Source organism: Balaenoptera borealis (assembly GCF_965194805.1).
Source record: "Balaenoptera borealis genome assembly, chromosome: 2".
Lineage (NCBI taxonomy): Eukaryota > Metazoa > Chordata > Mammalia > Artiodactyla > Balaenopteridae > Balaenoptera > Balaenoptera borealis.
Window position 1 is genome coordinate 33,757,691 of NC_138867.1, and position 22,195 is coordinate 33,779,885.

General features: G+C 40.0%; 1 protein-coding gene across 5 annotated transcripts in view; it reads right to left on the reverse strand.

Annotated features, from left to right (window-relative positions):
* Positions 1 to 22,195, reverse strand: part of LIFR (LIF receptor subunit alpha) — a 91,166-nt gene that overhangs the window by 8,047 nt on the left and 60,924 nt on the right. For all 5 annotated transcript variants that reach the window (XM_082382203.1, XM_082382205.1, XM_082382202.1 and 2 more), the window contains 6 exons: positions 12,242 to 12,455; positions 9,800 to 9,979; positions 6,986 to 7,087; positions 6,236 to 6,403; positions 2,291 to 2,452; positions 1,276 to 1,369 (listed from right to left, as the gene is read on the reverse strand). In XM_082382203.1, the coding sequence (XP_082238329.1) occupies positions 1,276 to 1,369; positions 2,291 to 2,452; positions 6,236 to 6,403; positions 6,986 to 7,087; positions 9,800 to 9,979; positions 12,242 to 12,455 (920 nt within the window). The remainder of the gene's footprint in view (positions 1 to 1,275; positions 1,370 to 2,290; positions 2,453 to 6,235; positions 6,404 to 6,985; positions 7,088 to 9,799; positions 9,980 to 12,241; positions 12,456 to 22,195) is intronic.

A 22,195-nucleotide genomic window follows, 5' to 3' on the forward strand; every position in this document is an offset into this window, starting at 1 on the left:
GCACAGTCAACTACTTGGGAACATGTTCGCATTATGTAGTTCTCTACTGCTCAAAACAGGCTCTGGATTATCAGAAAAAGGAAGGCTGTTAATCTTGAGCAAAAACTAAACACAAACAAAAATGAAATTTGCTTACTGCCCTATCATATTTATAGCTGTTAAAAAACCTTTATTATTTGAAATTCCTGCAGGAAAAAGAAATGTTGTTAATGTAAGTCCGAAATGCTCTAACTTCTAAACTATCTCCTAACTTTATCTTTTTGTATTGAAATCATTTTTTAAATGTGATTTTGGGTAATGAGAATATGGTTACCAAACAGGGTATTCTACAGTTCTAAACTATTACTATTTTGATTTATAAGCCAGGATTGCTAGAGTACATTCTCTTCATCATGAATGACAGCATTTTTAAGGCCAGTGAGGACAGTCTATGCATGAACATAGCCAGGTGCCACAAGCCCAGCCCAGGACAGCTCCTGCTGGCTGACCACGAGGCACTCTCTTACCCTACCTCACCTCACTCAGCTCACACCACTCCCTCGGCTGCTGCACCCAGACACACACTTCTCACTTTCTCCAGAAGATCAAGCTCTTTCCAGTATCTGGGCCCTCACAGAATCTATTCTCTCTGCCTGGCACATTCTCTCCCTCTCCTTCCCCTTCGGGACCCTGCTGCAGTGGAACTTCCACAGGGATGCCTGACCACCTCCTGTGACGTGATTCCCCGCTATTCTCCTCATGCCGCCCGTGCCCTTCCTAGCACCCACTCACAATCTGTACCCATATATTTGTTAAATGCTTATGGGTTTCACGTCCATCCTCCTCACTATCCTATAATTCTAATGACCATTCTTATTTCGTTCACCAGTATGTCCCCCTTCACATGGGAGGGGTCATTCTTATTTGTTGAATAAATGAATAAATGACCAGATTTTCTAAATAGGTCACCAGGACAAGTGATACCTCAATCATTAAGCTACATTTAATCTTGCATATAGCTATTGACCTATTTATGCCTGTAAATATTTTTTTAGTACAACTGCTATTACTTTAATTAGTAAATACAGTAGGGAAAAATTTCCACTTTTACTTTGTTAATTTTAAAATTTTTAAATAATGTGCCATGTTCTTTCCTAATATTAATTCCAATATTAATTCTGACCAATACAAATATTTTTTACTACCTTGTTTCCACCAAAAAGTTGTACTCATTTTTTAACACATAAACTAAATAATCATGCCCTTAAGGACAAAACAGCAAGAGTAAACCATTACCATTCTCGTTTCCGATAGCAAAGGATACTCGTTACCACTCCGACGATGACAGCCACTGCCACTGGGATGAGAATGGCAATAATCAATCCCACAGCTGAAAAGAGAATATTGCAGATATTAAAATCAACATTTTTAGTATGAACTAGAGAATAAATTCGCATTATCAGATACTTAACTCAGTAGATTATTTGAAGAAAAAATCCAAACTGCTCCAGGGAAACTGAAAAACTATTAAAATATAACCTTAAAAAGTACTGTAATAATTTTTATACTAACACTTAAATTCTTCAGAGCAGTGTTTCTCTACCTTGGCACTACTGACATGGTGGGCAGATACTTCTTTCCTGTGTGTTCTGCAGGGAGGAGGCTATCACATGCATTGTAGGAAGTTTAACAGCATCCTTGGGCTTCTAATGACCAGAGACCAGTAGCACCAACCAAAAATGTCACCAGACACTGCCAACTGTCCCCTAGGAGGCAAAATCACCCCCAGCTGAGAACCATCTCCACATGGTCCTTTATTTAAGGGCATGTATGAACTCCAGCCCAGGGCTAAAGAATAAGCCCGTGATCAAATGAAAGTTCTTTGCTGTTGACAAGCTAGTCAAGTCCATCACTCTTCTCTACTTTCCATCTCAAATTTATGAGCGTTGTGCTTTATGCTTTTTTTTTAAGGCTATTTCTTACACTCTTCCCTGGATATGTCAAAAATCACAGAATATTTCGGGTAAAAAAATTTTAAACCAGTTGACCGTTATATAAGTTCAACATGAATTTAGAACTCTAGACTTCAGAGGTACCCTTAATTCATTAATTTCTTAAGTACGCATTAGGCAATAACTGGTAAGAATAAATATGAAGTCATCTCATGGCCTTTCAATACTGCCCTCCACCCACTAAAAAAGTGTAACAAAACGTGAAATTTTAAAAAGGGGCGTTCCTATACAAACAAAAATCACTAGAAACACAATGCACTTAAGCTTGGAAAGCAACTCGATGACAACATTTAACTTACAATTTTCCTTCGTCACCACAAACATGCTCTTCTCTGGCCCCATTCCTCCATCTGTATAGGCTCGCAAGACCAGATGGTAACTTGTTTTACCTTGAAGATCAGCAATTCTCAGTGTCTTCTGGGATATGTCGGTAATATTCTTAACCTTTATGTCAGAACGACCTATTTTTAAAGTGAAGAAGATTATTACTGATCTATACCATTTTAATCACATGGTTTTACTCAAACCTGTCACATTCACACCCTTTTTAAATGAGTCTGAATGCTGGTCACCTCCAGGGCCAAGGCCCATGGAGCCAGCCAGAGCCATGTTCAAGTTCTACCTCTGCCAGGTGGTAGCTATGTTATCTGTAACTATTATTTAAATGCCTCTGAACCTAAGTTTCTCTAACTATGAAATAGAATATCACGACTTAGCTCTCAGGGCTCTGTGAAGTTTTCGTGCACATTCTCTAGAATAATACCTGGCCTATAGCAGGCAATCAATAAAAGTCTCTTCTTTTTCTGTTACTAAGAGCATGAAAACCCACCGCAACCAAAACCCACTGGGGCAGGGACACTGTCACTCGGGCTGATCACGCCTGTGAGTCAAATGAGAAACTCAAGGAAGCAAGATCATAAATCAACAGAGATCGCTCCAAACCATGCAGGAAACGAGGCAGTGCATCTGAGTTCTCAAATGAGAGATTAGAGAGGACGCCCTTGAACCATTTTGAAAGGAAATGTGGAGAATTGTTTAAATTATTAAATTATTTTTAGAATTTTAACCAAAAGAATGCAGTTTAATAGCCTAAAACTAAATCGTACGATACGGCTAAAAACAAAAAGTAGCAGTTCCCTGCCAGCATCTTTCCCCACCACGAACAATCACTTCAAACTCAAGTTACTGGTCTCTTTGGGTACTGACTTCCATATTTTGAAATAAACTTAAATTGGCAGTGCTTGATTTTTAAATATTAGACATTAGTTCTAACACACAACCACTACCCCTTCTCCCCTCGAGCCCATATCATTCATAGAGAAACATCAAAAAATTTGGTAACCGGTGTTCACATTGTAATGATCATATAAATACAAATTACTACTAAGACAAACTGCTTAGTATGATCATGTTTCCTTTCTTATTTTTCTGTTGTTATAACTGCTTTTCTTCCTTATTTGCTTAATGTACCAATTGCTGATTCGCCCAACACCCTCGAATGAATATTCCATACAAGTTTCCATGTGGTCCAAAATAACAACACCCCAGTGCCTCCGCTTCCCCCAGCTGCTGCCCACTCCCCCCAGGCTGCTTCCTGGGGCATCTGCTCTGCACTGGAAGTCTTCTAGGCGCGCTCATCCTAGAACTCCCTGCCCCACTATTTCCTTGGATTGACACACACTCTTCTGGGAGCTTCTGGAGAAGGGATACATGGGGGAAGTAATATGTGCAGCCTTCCATGTCTAAAAATTTCTTCATTCTACACTCACAGATAGTAGTACAGATACTACTATATCTGTAGATAGATTGGCTGAGTACAGAATTTTAGGTTGAAAATAATTTTCACTCAGTATTTTGAAGATGTAGCTGCGATATCTTCTAGTATCTGGTACATTGTTGAGAGGCCTGCTACCATTCTTATTCTTGATCCTTGCACAAGAGATGCTTTTCTGATTGTTTCTAGGATTTTTTTCTTTATAGATCAGGTGCTCTGAAAATTCATGGTGACATACTTCAGCATAGATCTTTTTCTCTATTTATTTTACTGTGTGTTTAAGGGCACCTTTTACTGTATATACTGAGGTCTTTCAGTTTTGGGAAATTTTTTTCTTGTGCTATTACTTTGATAATTTCCTTCTCTCCATTCCACTCTTCTCTCTTAACAGAACTCTTATAAAGGAGGCCAGTGCAGGTCTTTGACTCAAACTCCAACTTTCTAATCTTTTACCTCCAAGTCTTCTCCTTTGCCTTTGTCTCATTTTCAGAAGAATTTCCCCATTTTTCATTTAATTTCTCCACTTGTACTTAATTCCTTAAAAATTTCTTTGATCACATTTTTAATTCTAAGGAATTCTTAACTGTCTTCTGCTTGTTCTTTTTTATAACATCATGTCTTTTCAATAAATACAGTATACGTCAACTGTCCAAGGATAGTTTTGTTTTAAATTTCTCTGTTTTCCCACATTGCATCCATTTCCTCTGGTTTCTCCTGGTGTCTGTCTTTCAGGTTAGAAGCTTTCTCAATCATCTGGTTATCCCTGGCTGCTTGTCATGTTCGAGAGTGAGCCACTAAAAGGCTCACTGGAAGCCTGGTGTACATAGGTGGGGTTTACTGGTGGGTGGGCTTCACTTATATCATGGATGAGGAATGACCAGGTGGGTTCCTGGCTTTTCATTGGGATAATCCCCCAAATATCAGCATCTTTTATGTCTTTCCTCAGAAACCACTTACTCTAATCCTCTCATCTCCTGCCCAGAAAACAGGCCTAGCTGATGATGTCCTATTAAGCAGGTGGGAAGGAGGAAGAGGGAGAGTCACACGGTTTGCTACAGTGTCCCTTGTCTGGAAGCTCTCTGGTCCAGAATAAACCTATTGTTCTCATGCAGGGGAGAGAGCACTCACATGAGCTACATGAAGCTGGTGTAGGACTTGGGGGTTCTAACTGCTCCTTACAGACTTACAATCAACTCCCGCAGTTCAGCCCAGATTCATCCTAACCATTGGCCTCCACTTCTGGCGCTGCAGGATGAACCAAATTACTTCTTACTGATGCCCAACTGTCCACCTAGACTGCCCGCCCTCCACTCCTCTAGGTCACTTGGCCCACTTCCACACCCAGCGTTTCCAAATCCTCTTCTGTGCCTCTCCAGTTCTCTGTGTCTTTGTGGCTTTATGCATTGTTGTTGCTTTTTCTCTATTTGGCTCTAACTTTAGTGACCAATCCACCCTAACTAGAAGTCTACACGTTAGAATTTTAACTGGTTCAAGTGTAAAATTTCTGAGCACCTGAGGGAAATTACACTAGAGTCTGGATGTTTGCAGAATCTGATATTTAGGGTTTCCCTCAACTTTGAAGGTTCAGGAAATGCAGAACTTAGTGGTCTGGGGGAGGCTCATGTTTACGCAGCTGCTCTCGGGACGTGACTAAGCTAATGCCCAGTTGGTCAGCATCTCCCTGTGGCGTTGTTGTTCTCTACTTGTCAGGCATTAAATATTATAATTAAAATGGTTTCTTTCCAAGGAAAGGTCATTAAGGAAAATAAAAGCTCTCAAATTGAAGAGATGATAAGCTTGTGTTGTTCAGCCATGAATAAAAAGCATCTGACTTCCAACAGAAATGTAATTTAGGGTTTAAAGCCAAAAGTCTGCACAAACATTTCTGTATTTGTAAATCTGAGGATTCTCAAAGGTCTGTGGACATACACTTACCACTTGTCAAGGACTGACTGTACTTTTTAAGATTTAATAGATACACACATCCCCAATCAAGTCAATTAAGTTTCCTAGCTCATTAAGGTCGTGGCTGTGTGGATGGCTCTTTGTCAGATAAAAGGAGATTCTGAAGCCATTCTTTAGGTTCCTGAGTTTTCTCCTCCATTAGTATAAGTACAGGAAGACCTTTTTTTTTTTAAAGTAACCTTCATAAGATGCTATGTTATGGATCATGCAAGATTAGAAAGAGATGCTCTCTGTCCTGGGGGGCTCACAAAGGCCTCAGAATAAATGATTTAAATGATTTCTGAAAGACTACATGCCATTGATCACATAATAAAATCTTAAAAATCTCATATTCATCAAATGACTGCATTTTCACTTTTTTATTTTTCAGAGTGTTCTGGAAATCTGTATAAACTACTCAGTAGCTTCTTTACTTCTTTTTTTTCTTTCCTCGTTTTTTTTTTTTTTTTTGTAGTTAATAAAGAACTTCTAAGAAACAGTATACTTATTCTAGTAATTTACTTACCCGATTCCAAAACCCTCATCTTAGATGTGTCTCTCTCTCCTTTTTCAAAGTAAAATAAATACCCTCTTAAAAAGCCTCTAAGCTCTTCCACAGGAATTTCTTCCCATTTCACTAATATCGAATCTGCAGACGTATCCTCAACAGTAAAATTTGGTGCAACAACTGGAGCTGTAAAAGGAAAAAAGTCAATAGCTAAAGGAGGGTTTACTAATACAGAGCAAGACATTAAGGTTTAATGAGATTTCTAGCCTCAAAAATAGCTAAACTTGTAATGAGAACTTTATTTAATCATAAACTTTCACAGATATTATCACAAGCACTTTTGCTGTGAAGATACAAAGGTAGAACTTACAACTTTCAGACATAAAACATATCTAGGGAGGTAACCTATGCAAAATCTTTAAATGGCTACTAGAATAGGCTTTACTCATATTTCCCCTCTTTACTGATAGTCTTGAATAAGTTAATAGTTTTAAAACTTTGTATAAGTGTAAATTAAGTATTTTTGACATCCAAATTAAGATTTAATTTTCTTAATGACAACAGTAAAATTATGAAATATAAACATTAAACAAATGAAAAATAAGTAATGATAAATAATTTTACAGTTATCATACAAATTATTTTTCTTCCTTGAACTAATAAACATCTCAATTCAATCTATTTTTAAAATTCAATCTTAAAACTGATGTTGTTTTATAATTTCTCATATTACCTTGAACTCTAAGAAAACTTACCCATTTAACTTACCCAATTCTTCTACATATCCAATTATAGAACGTAGTAATTGATATCCTTGATTTCTGCACCCGTACACAAAAAAATTATATCTTACACCTGGTCGAAACTGATCTATAAGATGAACACAACCAGTAAACGTTCCTAAGTACATATTAGTATGAATATTTTAGAAATATCAAATTTATAACAACACACTTTGAAATTTCCAAAACTAATTTTAAAAAGGTTACAGAAAATCCACATTTTCAAAATTGGTAAATATTCAGATTGAAAACTGACTCAACAAAAATTAAACTCACTTCTGTTGTAATGAACAGTTTAGTATTATAACATGACATCACCTTGAAGGGAAAAATTGGTAATCAAGGCTTTCATTTTGTTCCTTCAAATTAAGCAATGACAACTTCTTCCCAGATTTGGTCTAGGGTCAGTTTTCTAACCTATCCCAGGCCCATGTCATGCCTCTGAAAAAACCCTTCCCTAACTACTGTTATTTGTGGGTTGGAAAGAACCCACTGCTCTTCCCTTGTTCCAAGAAGCACATACTAAAATGTCCACTCTACTTGGACACTTCAGTGTTAAAGGAAATGGGCCATAGAGTCTACTCCTCTTTACAGCATCAGCATTTAGTGCCCTTGAGTTAACTCCACAAGACATACAAGAGAAGCACCTTAACTTCGATCCAAGTGAATCACTTTTAAATGCCTCCTCGATACAATGCGACGTGTAAAGTGTTAGGACCACAGAGGTGGACATATAACAAGGCCCCTGGCCTGGAGCAGTTGGCAGAGAGGTGGCAGGACAGATGAGGAGGGGTAACCATTAAGACCCTGTGTTAGACTAGAGGGATCTATCACAGAGCCTGTGGTCCCTTCAATGAGGGACCAAGTGAGCCTAAGAAGATCAGAAAAAGCCACCAGGAAGTGATATTTGAACAGAGCCTTGAAGGGTACTTAGTAGCTCACCTGCAGTGATCAAGGAAGAAGACACTGCCTGGGGGAAAAACGGCAACCTATGGGATTGCATTTAATTTGTGGAATACAATTATTCTAGTGTGGTTAAAGCACTTGCTCTCCGATTCAGAACACCAGTGGTCTGCAGGCTCAAAAATGAGATGGTTACCTCTAAAAATCACTCTGCAACTTTTTCTGGGGGGGACAAGTGTACTTGAGGTTCTGATTTTACACCACATGTATGTTAGTAAATCTGTACCTAGTTTTATATTATGATTATGCATACCAATATTCTATAGCGTTCTTCCGCCTGAAAAAGAAAAAGAGCCTGAGGGGTTAGCGCATCAGGAATGTGTTTTGAGATCATAAAAGAGAGAGGATAGTTGGAAGAGTGGGTGACTGAATAAGAAAGGAATAGGAAACGTGCAGGTTTTGGCCACACCCTGTCCTAGCAGCAACAAGTAAAAGACAAAATCCCCAGCCACTTAAAGCTCTGAATAGCTTTAAAGTTAAATCCTGGTGTGATCACATACTAGTTTTGTGACCTTGGGCAAGTTACCCAACTTCTCGGAGCCTTTGTCTTCTGAGCCACTACAGGGCCTTTGTTCACCTGCCTCAGCATCAAAAGTCCTCCTTTTCATCCTACAGGTCTCAGCTTAAACTCACATCCCAGATATTTCATCTAAAGAGACACCTCTTCACATCACTCCACCCTGCCCCAGTCCATTCTGATTATTCTCAAAGCCCAGGTGAGAAAGGAGGGAAGAGGGGTCAGAATTTATACAGAGAACACTACAACTGTGTAAGGCTCAGGCAGCTACATATGTTGCTGGTTAGTGACGTAAGCTGTAAAAAGGATAAAGGCGACCATCAAGTCATTGGTTAATTACTAACGTGAAGGAGTCTGGCTGTATTCCAAGTAGAACTGGAAAATAACCTGAAGCCACATGTAGGAATCCAATGACCGGGACTCATCCTTACCATGTGACAGTGAGCAAAGTAAACGAGCAGAACGTGCTCCCTGGGAGAGAAGGGACCAGCGGCCGCTTGTTCTCCTGAACTTCACTAACATGTGAGGGAGAGCCGAGAGGGGGAATGACGTCAAGAAGCTTCACTACCAACTGGTTCCAGAATTCCCACAGGTAAAGGCACAATCCACTCTCACCAGTTACTCAGAAGGAACAGTGATAGTGGAGAGAGGGCCAGAATTCCAAAGGACAAGGCTGGTTCAGCCTGTAGGTTACCACATACCCCTCCTGGTTGCGTCATCTCAAGGGCAGCCCACCATGCGGGGCTCGCGGCTCCTGAGCTGTCAGGCACTGGGAGCTGCCCCTTCCCTGCTACGCCCCTGCCGCCCCCCACCACCGCCGCCCCCGACCTACATCAGGGTACATGGTAACGGCTGCAACTCCTTTGTGCTCAGTAACCTGGGCCCTGGGCAAACAAGGGCAAAAAGATGGTGAGTGACACCATTACAATGATAAATAATGCTGTGTTGAACACTCAGGTGTAAATCTGTGCTGCTCTCGGATTACTTCTTAGAATAAACTCCTAGACAAGTAATGACTAGATCAAAGCCTATGAATGTTTCACACACATCCTGCCCTGCCACAAACTGCCTTCCAGAAAAGTTAAACCAATCCACACGCAGCCCAGCGGCGGGGGACAGTCACTGCAGTGCAACCAGTCACTCTGTAGGCTGCTCTTTTTAAAAGCATTTTTTTTGGTAGGGAGCACGCTGGAGTGTATACGGAAGTAGAAACATAATGGTGTACACATGAAAGTTACATAATGTTATAAACCAACGTTACCCTTATAAAAAGTAAATTTTAAAAATATCTTTAAAGAACTTTAATTGCGAGACACTCACCAGATTCTATTATAGTTTCAGTGCTGTTCGAAGGGACTTTTTTCCAGTCCATGAGGCAGGGTTCAGACCGAGATGAGTTACACCACTTAATTACATAGTCACAAGTCACGTTGGGGTCATAATTCCAAGTGAGCAGAATCCCATTTCCCATTCTAACAGCCTGCTCTATTTTGAGATCATCTTCAAGAAAGAAGGATATATTACCAGTGTTAAAAATAATGTTTTAAGGTAAATCTCATGAAAATGGGCAAGAGTTATAAAAATCACTTCACCGTGCAGACATTGCAGAATAGTGCTAAACTAGATAAACCTTTAGCAAAGTTTAGAAGTGCTGCTCTGTTGTTTTCGTCTTAACTATGGCAATTACCTGTGCATATATATTAACTCAGCAGATGGAAAAAAAAAACCATGAAAAAGCACCTAGGATCAGGCAGTGACATAACTGGGTCGGGACACGAGGATCAAGAGCCATGAAGGATGGGGCAGAGGGAATACAGGCGCTAGAGGGTGGCATGGCAGCTCGGGGGCGGGGGGAGAGGCAGGCGGGAGGCTGGTGAAGAGCACGCGTGGGTGTCAGAATCCCCCATCTCCTCGTCCACTGTGGGTGTGAGCTCCACGAGAGCAGACGGGGGCTTGTGCCTGCAACTCCAGCCCCGAGCACAGGCCATGCAAAGCAGGAGCACGATGACATGCAGTGAATGAGTGGGTGGGCCAGCCCCTCTCTTCCTTTCAAGGGAGACTGCTACCCCCCCGGGGGTGGGCTGAAGGCATTGTGAAGACAGGACAGTGATGAAATGCTGTGGGGTGGGGTGGGATGGGATGGTCAGTGTGGGCAGAGAGGGGAAAGCATCCGCGGAGCACGGATGGGTGAGGTGCAGAGGCTGGCAGAAGGGGGCCGTGGTGAGGTTTGGTTTCCTCATCCTGCCAGATATCAGCCTAGGCAATAAGGGAGGCCCAAGGTTGGGGGTGAGGAATTAGCATGGGTTAGGACAGCGTGGCCAAAGGGAGAGGGAAATTTTCCAAGAAATAGGGGAAAGAAGTAATTTCTCTAACTGATGTATATTTAAGGGTTCAGTAAAAAGCCATGGAAAGGTTTTTTGAACAAAATTTGCATTCATAAGCAACTACTACTGGACACAAGACAACAACTTGGCTGGGAATACAGAAGACTTTGGATATGACAGCTTCTTGACTCAATGTGACTAAAAATCCACAAGGTAACCTGCGCTGAGGCTGCAAGGCCTCTGACGCGGGAAATCCTCAAGGAACAATGATTTGTTCGGAACTGCATTAACTGTCTGAAAGCTGATAGCCAGACCATTGTTAGTTCTGTAAAATACAGTGTCCTGACGGACACACAGAAAAGGTAGGAATATAGTTCTTGAATTAAAAGATAACATAGCAAGAGCCATTAAATACCTAATTTAAATCAGCAGGTTATCTTGCTATGGGCGTTCACACCTCTCTCCCTTTTCTTTCTTTTGACTCCATACCACTGCCTGCAGACCTCTCTTCTCCAGTATGCACTGCTATCTGGGCTCTGGATGATATTGTGTGTCTCAGAATGTACGGTGTGTCCCCAATTCCTACCTTCTAATGTGCCCACAACAGACCGAAACGAAGAACCAGTTACGTAACAAGCAGTACGACACTGCCTCAAGCAAGAACTGGAAAGATACTTAGGACCCAAACTGGACCAATTTTTCTGCCTCTCCGAGTGGGTAGTCATAGAAAGGTGCTCCCATATTAGGGTGGGATAGCAAGGGGGACCAGGGAATGACTCAGGAAGAGGAGTTAACTAGGAGAAGAGGCAGGAGTGGCCACTGAAAACTTGTGACTCAAAAAGCTGTCAAGGCAGCTAAGGAGGAACGGACTAGTCACTGGTAATCCATCAAATTTACAGGGGGGCACTAAGAAATTTTAAAATTATACTGCAGTTGTTTTTTTAAAGCTTACACTGAAGATCTAATTTAGACTTTAAGAATTTCTTATCAGTAAAGGATTCCTATTAATAAAGAATGCCTTATCAACAGAGCTGCCATTTAAAATTAGTATTTGTTCCTGCCTGACAGTTTGAAAATTGCCTAGCTGATGTAAGTATCAACTGTCATGGTCTTGGGGAGATATGTGAAAATGTTATCTGAATAAACTGTTAAGATATTTCTAAGAGTAATATCCACTACCATAACTCTACAACATTACGTGTTAAAGTAACTGGGTTTAGTAATATTTTATCCATCAGTGTAGACGCTTCAAGTCAATACTAATAACTGCTGCCTCTCAACATTAATACATGACATTAATCTGCCTGTTCCTCCTTACACATCAGCAGCAGCAGGGTATATGAGAAGAAAGCTGACATTTATGAGAGCAAGCAACACCTTCCAAATGTTTCACCTTAATTTCTTGTTCTTATACACTACTTTTATCTTAAGTACTCACCATTTGGAATTTCCATACTAGCTATTTTAGAAGGTGGCGATGAGCCCACAGAATTTTTTGCCACCACACTGATGATGTAGTCATTTTTATCAAGTTGTATTTCTGCCTTATGTTGAGGATCAGGAATTTCAGAAAGGGATTGTGTTTCCTCGTCTGATGAACATGATACATTATAGGAAAGTATTTTTCCATTAGCTTCATTAATGGGTAAAGGCTACAAAAACAGAAAAATAAATTCTGTTACAAAAACCTGCGAGGAGTGATTATGTGACAAGGCAAGGCCATCGAGTCTAAACTGGACACTCTGCTAATCCTAACAAATTAATGTTAGAAAAGATGAAGTTGTTAACAGTGCACAACACAGATTTAAAATCCACTGAGATAAATCAGGAAAGTGATGCTGAAGAAAAACTACACTTGCTGTAAGCAGTAAAAGCACACAGAAATATAAAAATTAAGTAACAAAATATTTAGCCTCATATTTTTCAGAAGTAAACCAAAGGAAGTGATATGCAACATTCCTCTACTTAAAAAATAAAATATTAAAAAGTATGGCATCATGTTTTTTTAAATAGTTATTGTTTTCTCATTTTAAAGTAGTACTTGCTCATTATAGAAAATGTGGAAAATACTAAAAAGTTGGAAGAAAGCAAGAAAAATCTCCCATATTCCCATCTCTTAAATACTCTTACATTGTGATATTTCCTTCAAGTTGTTTTCCTAGATGGAGATTTTTATTAAAATTGTTTTAATCATACAATTTACATCTTTTTTCACTCTTCTATAATACACACTTGTCCATAATACAGTTATATATATTTTAATAGCTTTATATTTCACGTAGCATTTTAATCACTTTACTTGAATATTCCTTAAATAAGTGAAATTTAAGGTGTTCCCAATTTTTCACAATACTAAAATAAATCTTTTGGTGCAACATTTTTTTTTCATGGCTAGGATTAATTCTTTAATGTGAGTTCCCAAAATTGGACGTACTGGATAAAAGGAAATAAACATTCAAACTTTTTTTTTTTAACATCTTTATTGGAGTATAATTACTTTACAATGGTGTTAGTTTCTGCTTCATAACAAAATGAATCAGCTATACATATACATATACCCCCGTATCTCCTCTCTCCTGCTTCTCCCTCCCACCCTCCCTATCCCACCCCTCCAGGTGGTCACAAAGCACCCCAGCTGATCTCCCTGTGCTATGCGGCTGCTTCCCACTAGCTATCTATTTTACATTTCGTAGTTATATATATGTCCATGCCATTCTCTCACTTCGTCCCAGCTTCCCCTTCCCCTTCCCCGTCTCCTCAAGTCCATTCTCAATGTCTGCGTCTTTATGCCTGTCCTTCCCCTAGGTTCTTCAGAAACATTTTTTTTTTTTTTTTAAGATTCCATATAGATGTGTTGGCATACAGTATTTGTTTTTCTCTTTCTGACTTACTTCACTCTGTATGACAGACTCTAGGTCCATCCACCTCACTACAAATAACTCAATTTCATTTCTTTTTATGGCTGAGTAATATTCCATTGTATATATGTGCCACAACTTTTTTATCTATTCATCTGTCAGTGGACACTTAGGTTGCTTTCATGTCCTGGCTACTGTAAATAGAGCTGCAATGAACATTGTGGTACATGACTCTTTGAATTATGGTTTTCTCAGGGTATATGCCCAGTAGTGGGATTGCTGGGTCATATGGTAGCTCTATTTTTAGTTTTTTGGGGAACCTCCATACTGTTCTCCATAGTGGCTGTATCAATTTACATTCCTACCAACAGTGCAAGAGGGTTCTCTTTTCTCCACACCCTCTCCAGCATTTATTGCTTCTAGATTTTTTGACGATGGCCATTCTGACTGGTGTGAGGTGATACCTCACTGTAGTTCTGATTTGCATTTCTCTAGTAATTACTGATGTTGAGCATCCTTTCATGTGTTTGTTGGCAATCTGTATATCGTCTTTAGAGAAATGTCTGTTTAGGTTTTCTGCCCATTTTTGGATTGGGTTGTTTGCTTTTTTGATATTGAGCTGCATGAGCTGCTTGTAAATTTTGGAGATTAATCCTTTGTCAGTTGCTTCATTTGCAAATATTTTCTCCCGTTCTGGGGGTTGTCTTTACATCTTGTTTACGGTTTCCTTTGCTGTGCAAAAGCTTTTAAGTTTCATTACGTCCCATTTGTTCATTTTTGTTTTTATTTCCATTTCTCTAGGAGGTGGGTCAAAAAGGATCTTGCTGTGATTTAGGTCATACAGTGTTCTGCCTATGTTTTCTTCTAAGACTTTTATAGTCTCTGGACTTACATTTAGGTGTTTAATCCATTTTGAGTTTATTTTTGTGTATGGTGTTAGGGAGTGTTCTAATTTCATTCTTTTACACGTAGCTGTCAAGTTTTCCCAGCACCACTTACTGAAGAGGCTGTCTTTTCTCCATTGTATGTTCTTGCCTCCTTTATCAAAAATAAGGTGACCATACATGCATGGGTTTAACTCTGGGCTTTCTATCCTGTTCCATTGATCTATATTTCTGTTTTTGTGCCAGTACCACACTGTCTTGTCAGTCAGGGAGCCTGATTCCTCCAGCTCAGTTTTTCTTTCTCAAGATTGCTCTGGCTATTCAGGGTCTTTTGTGTTTCCACACAAATTGTGAAATTTTTTGTGCTAGTTCTGTGAAAAATGCCAGTGGTAGTTTAATAAGGATTGCAATGAATCTGTAGATTGCTTTGGGTAGTACAGTCATTTTCACAATGTTGATTCTTCCAATCCAAGAACATGGTATATCTCTCCATCTGTTTGTATCATCTTTAACTTCTTTCAACAGTGTCTTATAGTTTTCTGCATACAGGTCTTTTGTCTCCTTAGGTAAGTTTATTCTTAGGTATTTTACTCTTTTTGTTACAATGGTAAATGGGAGTGTTTTCTTAATTTCTCTTTCAGATTTTTCATCATTAGTGTATAGGAATGCAAGAGATTTCTGTGCATTAATTTTGTATCCTGCTACTTTACCAGATTCATTGATTAGCTCTAGTAGTTTGCTGGTAGCATCTTTAGGATTCTCTATATATAGTATCATGTCATCTGCAAACAGTGACAGCTTTACTTCTTCTTTTCCGATTTGGATTCCTCTTATTTCTTTTTCTTCCCTGACTGCTGTGGCAAAAACTTCCAAAACTATGTTGAATAACAGTGGTGAGAGTGGACAACCTTGTCTTGTTCCTGATCTTAGAGGAAATGGTTTCAGTTTTTCACCATTGAGAATGATGTTGGCTGTGTGTTTGTCATATATGGCCTTTATTATGTTGAGGAAAGTTCCCTCCATGCCTACTTTCTGGAGGGTTTTTTATCATAAATAGGTGTTGAATTTTGCTGAAAGCTTTTTCTGCATCTATTGAGATGATCATATGGTTTTTCTCCTTCAATTTGTTAATATGGTTTATCACCTTGATTGATTTGCGTTACTGAAGAATCCTTGCACTCCTGGGATGAAACCCACTTGATCATGGTGTATGATCCTTTTAAAGTGCTGTTGGATTCTGTTTGCTACTATTTTGTTGAGGATTTTGTATCTATGCTCATCAGTGATATTGGCCTATAGTTTTCTTTCTTTGTGACATCTTTGTCTGGTTTGGTAACAGGGTGATGGTGGCCTTGTAGAATGAGTTTGGGAGTGTTCCTCCCTCTGCAATATTTTGGAAGAGTTTGAGAAGGATAGGTGTTAGCTCTTCTCTAAATGTTTGATAGAATTCGCCTGTGAAGCCATCTGGTCCTGGGCTTTTGTTTGCTGGAAGATTTTTAATCTCAGTCTTAATTTAAGTGCTTGTGACTGGTCTGTTTATATTTTCTATTTCTTCCTGGTTCAGTCTCAGAAGGTTGTGTTTTTCTAAGAATTTGTCCATTTCCTTCAGGTTGTCCATGTTATTGGCATATAGTTGCTTGTAGTAATCTCTCATGATCTTTTGCATTTCTGCAGTGTCAGTTGTTACTTCTCCTTTTTCACTTCTAATTGTATTGACTTGAGTCTTCTCCCTTTTTTTCTTGATGAGTCTGGCTAATGGTTTATCAATTTTGTTTATCTTCTCAAAGAACCAGCTTTTAGTTTTATTGATCTTTCCTATCGTTTCAATCATTTCTTTTTCATTTATTTCTTATCTGATCTTTATGATTTCTTTCCTTCTGCTAACTTGGGTTTTTTTTGTTCTTCTTTCTCTAATTGCTTTAGGTGTAAGTTTAGGTTATTTATTTGAGATGTTTCTTGTTTCTTGAGGTAGCATTGTATTGCTATAAACCTCCTTCTTAGAACAGCTTTTCCTGCATCCCATAGGTTTTGGGTCGTCGTGTTTTCATTGTTATTTGTTTCTAGGTATTTTTTGATTTTCTCTTTGATTTCTTCAGTGATCTCTTGGTTATTTAGTAGTGTATTGTTTAGCCCCCATGTGTTTGTATTTTTTACAGATTTTTTCCTGTAATTGATATCTAGTCTTATAGCATTGTGGTCAGAAAAGATACTTGATCAGATTTCAATTTTCTTAAATTTACCAAGGTTTCATTTGTGACCCAAGATATGATCTATCCTGGAGAATGTTCCATGAGCACTTGAGAAGAAAGTGTCTTCTGTTGTTTTTGGAAGGAATGTCCTATAAATATTAACTAAGTCCATCTTGTTTAATGTATCATTTAAAGCTTGGGTTTCCTTAATTATTTTCATTTTGTACGATCTGTCCATTGGTGAAAGTGGGGTGTTAAAGTCCCCTACTATGATAGTGTTACTGTCGATTTCCCCTTTTATGGCTGTTAGCATTTGCCTTATGTATTGAGGTGCTCATATGTTGGGTGCATAAATATTTACAGTTGCGATATCTTCTTCTTGTATCGATCCCTTGATCATTATATAGTGTCCTTCTTTGTCTCTTGTAATAGTCTTTAAAGTCTATTTTGTCTGATATGAGAATTGCTACTCCAGCTTTCTTTTGATTTCCATTTGCATGGAATATCTTTTTCCATCCCCTCACTTTCAGTCTGTATGTGTCCCTAGGTCTGAAGTGGGCTCTTATAGACAGTATATATACAGGTCTTGCTTTTGTATCCATTCAGCCAGTCTATGTCTTTTGGTTGGAGCATTTAATCCATTTACATTTAATGCAGTTATAGATATGTATGTTCCTATTACCATTTTCTTAATTGTTTTGGGTTTGTTATTGTATGTCTTTTCCTTCTCTAGTGTTTCTGGCCTAGAGAAGTTCCTTTAGCATGTGTTTTAGAGCTGGTTTGGTGGTGCTGAATTCTCTTAGCTTTTGCATATCTCTAAAGTTTGTAATTTCTCCGTCAAATCTGAATGAGATCCTTGCTGGGTAGAGTAATCTTGGTTGTAGGTTTTTCCCTTTCATCACTTTAAATACATCCTGCCACTTCCTTCTGGCCTGCAGAGTTTCTGCTGAAAGGTCAGCTGTTAACCTTATGGGGATTCTGTTGTATGTTAATTGTTGCTTTTCCTGCTGCTTTTAATATTTTTTCTTTGTATTTCATTTTTGATAGTTTGATTAATATGTGTCTTGGCATGTTTCTCCTTGGATTTATCCTGTCTGGGACTCTCTGCGCTTCCTGGACTTGACGACTATTTCCTTTCCCATATTAGGGAAGTTTTCAACTATAATCTCTTCAAATATTTTCTCAGTCCCTTTTTTTTTTTCTCTTCTTCTTCTGGGATCCCTATAATTCGAATGTTGGTGCATTTAATGCTGTCCCAAAGGTCTCTGAGACTGTCCTCAATTCTTTTCATTCTTTTTTCTTTATTCTGCTCTGTGGTAGTTATTTCCACTATTTTATCTTCCAGCTCACTTATCCGTTCCTCTGCCTCAGTTATTCTGCTATTCATTCCTTCTAGAGAATTTTTAATTTCATTTATTGTGTTGTTCATCATTGTTTGTTTGCTCTTTAGTTCTTCTAGGTCCTTGTGAAATGTTTCTTGTATTTTCTCCATTCTATTTCCAAGATTTTGGATCTTTACTATCATTACTCTGAAATCTTTTTCAGGTAGACTGCCTATTTCCTCTTCATTTGTTTGGTCTGGTGGGTATTTACCTTGCTCCTTCATCTGCTGTGCATTTCTCTGTCTTCTCATTTTGCTTAACTTAACTGTGTTTGGGGTCTCCTTTTTGCAGGCTGCAGCTTCATAGTTCCCGTTGTTTTTGGTGTTTGCCCCCAGTGGGTAAGGTTGGTTCAGTGGGTTGTGTAGGCTTCCTGGTGGAGGGGACTGGTGCCTGTGTTCTGGGGGACGAGGCTGGATCTTTTCTTTCTGGTGGGCAGGACTGCGTCCAGTGGTGTGTTTTGGGGTGTCTGTGACCATATTATGATTTTAGGCAGCCTCTCTGCTAATGGGTGGGGTTGTGTTCCTGTCTTGCTAGTTGTTTGGCATAGGGTGTCCAGCACTGTAGCTTGCTCGTCGTTGAGTGGAGCTGGGTCTTAGCGTTGAGATGGAGCTCTCTGGGAGAGCTTTCGCCGTTTGGTATTACATGGAGCTGGGAGGTCTTGGTGGACCAATGTCCTGAACTTGGCTCTCCCACCTCAGAGGCTCAGGCCTGACACTCGGCCAGAGCAAGAAGACCCTGTCAGCCACACAGCTCAGAAGAAAAGGGAGAAAAAAAAGAAAGAAAAAAATAAAATAAAATAATTAAAATACAAAATAAAGAAAATTATTAAAAATAAAAAAATTGGGCATCCCTGGTGGCGCAGTGGTTGATAATCCACATGCCAATGCAGGGGACACGGGTTCGAGCCCTGGTCCAGGAAGATCCCACATGCCGTGGAGCAACTAAGCCCGTGTGCCACAACTTCTGAGCTTGCACTCCAGAGCCCGCGAGCCACAGCTACTGAAGTCTGCATGCCTAGAGCCCGTGCTCCACAACAAGAGAAGCCACTGCAATGAGAAGCCTGCGCACAGCAACAAAGAGTAGCTCCCGCTCGCCACAACTAGGGAAAAGCCCGTGCGCAGCAAGAAAGACCCAACGCAGCCAAAATGAAATAAATAAATAAATGTATAAAAAAATAAATTAAATAAATAAATAAAGTAAAAAGTAATAAAGAAGAAAAAAAAAGAAGGGAGTAACCAAACCCAAAAACAAATCCACCAATGATAACAAGTGCTAAAAACTATACAAAGAAAACAAACAAAAAAAATGGACAGACACACCCCTAGGACAAACGGTAAAAGCAAAGCTATACAGACAAATTCACACAAAGAAGCATACACATACACACTCACAAAAAGAGAAAAAGGAAAAAATATATATATCTATATAAAAAAAAAGAAGAGAGCAACCAAATCAATAAACAAATCTACCAATGATAATAAACTCTAAATACTAAACTAAGATAAACATAAAACCAGAAACAAATTAGATGCAGAAAGCAAACCCCAAATCTACAATTGCTTCCGAAGTTCACTGCTTCAATTTTGGGATGATTCGTTGTCTATTCAGGTATTCCACAGATGCAGGGTACATCAAGTTGATTGTGGAGATTTAATCTGCTGCTCCTGAGGCTGCTGGGAGAGATTTCCCTTTCTCTTCTTTGTTCACACAGCTCCTGGGGTTCAGCTTTGGATTCGGCCCCGCCTCTGCGTGTAGATCACCTGAGGGCGTCTGTTCCCGCTCAGACAGGACGGGGTTAAAGTAGCGGGTTATTAGGGGGCTCTGGCTCACTCAGGCCAGGGGGAGGGAGGGGTGTGGAGTGTGGGGCGAGCCTGTGGCGGCAGAGGCCGGCGTGATGTTGCAACAGCCCGAGGCGCGCCGTGCGTTCTCCCGGGGAAGTTGTCCCTGGATCACGGGACACGGACAGTGGCAGGCTGCACAGGCTACTGGGAGGGGCGGTGTGGAGAGTGACCTGTGCTCGCACACAGGCTTCTTGGTGGCGGCAGCAGCAGCCTTAGCATCTCATGTCCATCTCTGGGGTCCATGCTGATAGCCGCGGCTCATGCCCGTCTCTGGAGCTCGTTTAGGCGGTGCTCTGAATCCCTTCTCCTCGCGCACCCCGAAACAATGGTCTCTTGCCTCTTAGGCAGTTCCAGACCTTTTCCCGGACTCCCTCCCTGCTAGCTGTGGTGCACTAGCCCCCTTCAGGCTGTGTTCACGCCGCCAACCCCAGTCCTCTCCCTGGGATCTGACCTCCGAAGCCCGAGCCTCAGCTCCCAGCCCCCACCCACCCTGGCGGGTGAGCAGACAAGCCTCTCAGGCTGGTGAGTGCTGGTCGGCACCGATCCTCTGTGTGGGAATCTCTCCGCACCCCTATTGCTGTGCTCTCCTCCGTGGCTCCGAAGCTTCCTCCCGCCACCACCCACTGTGTCCACCAGTGAAGGGGCTTCCTAGCATGTGGAAACTTTTCCTCCTTCACAGCTCCCTCCCAGAGGTGCAGGTCCTGTCCCTGTTCTTTTGTCTGTTTTTTCTTTTTTTCTTCTGCCCTACCCAGGTACGTGGGCAGTTTCTTGCCTTTTGGGAAGTCTGAGGTCTTCTGCCAGTGTTCAGTAGGTGATCTCCACATCTTACTCCTCTGCCATCTTGAAGGTCTCCCTCACATTCAAACTTCTTTATTTATATAGCTAAACTGCTTTTTAAAATAATTGCTCCAATTTATACAGCAATGCATGGGACCCTCTGATCCAGACTGACACTGACATTAATACTCTGCTGAAGACACTGCTCCAACAGAGGTCCCCGACGGCTCTCCGATGGCCTGGTCCAGTGGACATGTTACCATCCTAAGACTTGTGGGTTTCATTTGATACTATTCATTCCTTCACACATCCCCCTCCACTGGTTTCTGCAAAAGCTATTTTCTTCTGGTCTTCCTGCCTCTCTGGCCTTCCCAATCTCCCCTGCTGGATCCTCCTCCTTTGCTGGTCCTTTATATCCTGCCATCACCTACAGTTCCACTCTTGGCCTCTTTCAGCCCTGCGTGCTCTCCCTGAGTGATCCCATTTATATGCTTACTCACAGCTATGTCTTTAGCTCAGACCTCTCCCAAGCTCCAGAGCCTTACATCAAACCACCTCCTACTGAACTGTACTCAGATATCCTTGTGGCACATGTTTAAAAAACTCAACATGTCCAAAACAACTTAATTTTCCAACGAAATATGGCAGAACCATCAACTAGTCACTGACGTTAGAATCCAAATCGCTTCAATATTTTTAATCCTTGGTTAAACATTTATCTCGTTTGAACAATATTCTAAACTTTCTCACATTGAAGTAATTTATATAATCGTTACTATATTATTGTGAAATCTGACAGACAACTGCAGGTAGCCAGGGGATTTGCTAATCAAGAGTAAGAGGGGATGAACAGTCATATACGGACAACCTCGAAGCAATGGAATGTGTACACAACTTGCTCACAGACTTCAAAGATTTACTTTACTTAAAGCTGTAAAGATGTCAAATTTTTATAAAAATAATAGTTTAAATTTCAATAACAAAATTAACTGTTTAAAAGAATCTGGTTATAACTGTTCCTATGAAATCTGGTGTAGAAGACAATTGTTTGTGGTTTTGATGTTCATAAATCAGATAAAAAAATACAGCAACAAAAACATTTGCTCTGGTAAGGAAAAGCTAGTAAAACATAATGCAATTCATATTTTATCTAAAATTTTAGAAAACTATGTAAAACTTTATAATTGTCATATTATAATGCAATTTACTTAGGGGACAACAAATTACACATGATATATATAAAAAGTTGGTTTCCTAGTCATTGAAGTGAAAATGCAACATAAACACTTGAGATTCTAACTTGTGGTTTCTGGCTGCATTTCTGACTAAAGTGAGAGAGATGGAATTCATGAAATCCTCCGTCCTTTACAGGCCTCATAAAATCAAACTAAAGAATGCTCAGCTCTTGACACAGAGATCCTCACTACAGTGACTGTGGTGCATCTGCAGTGATGTGGAATC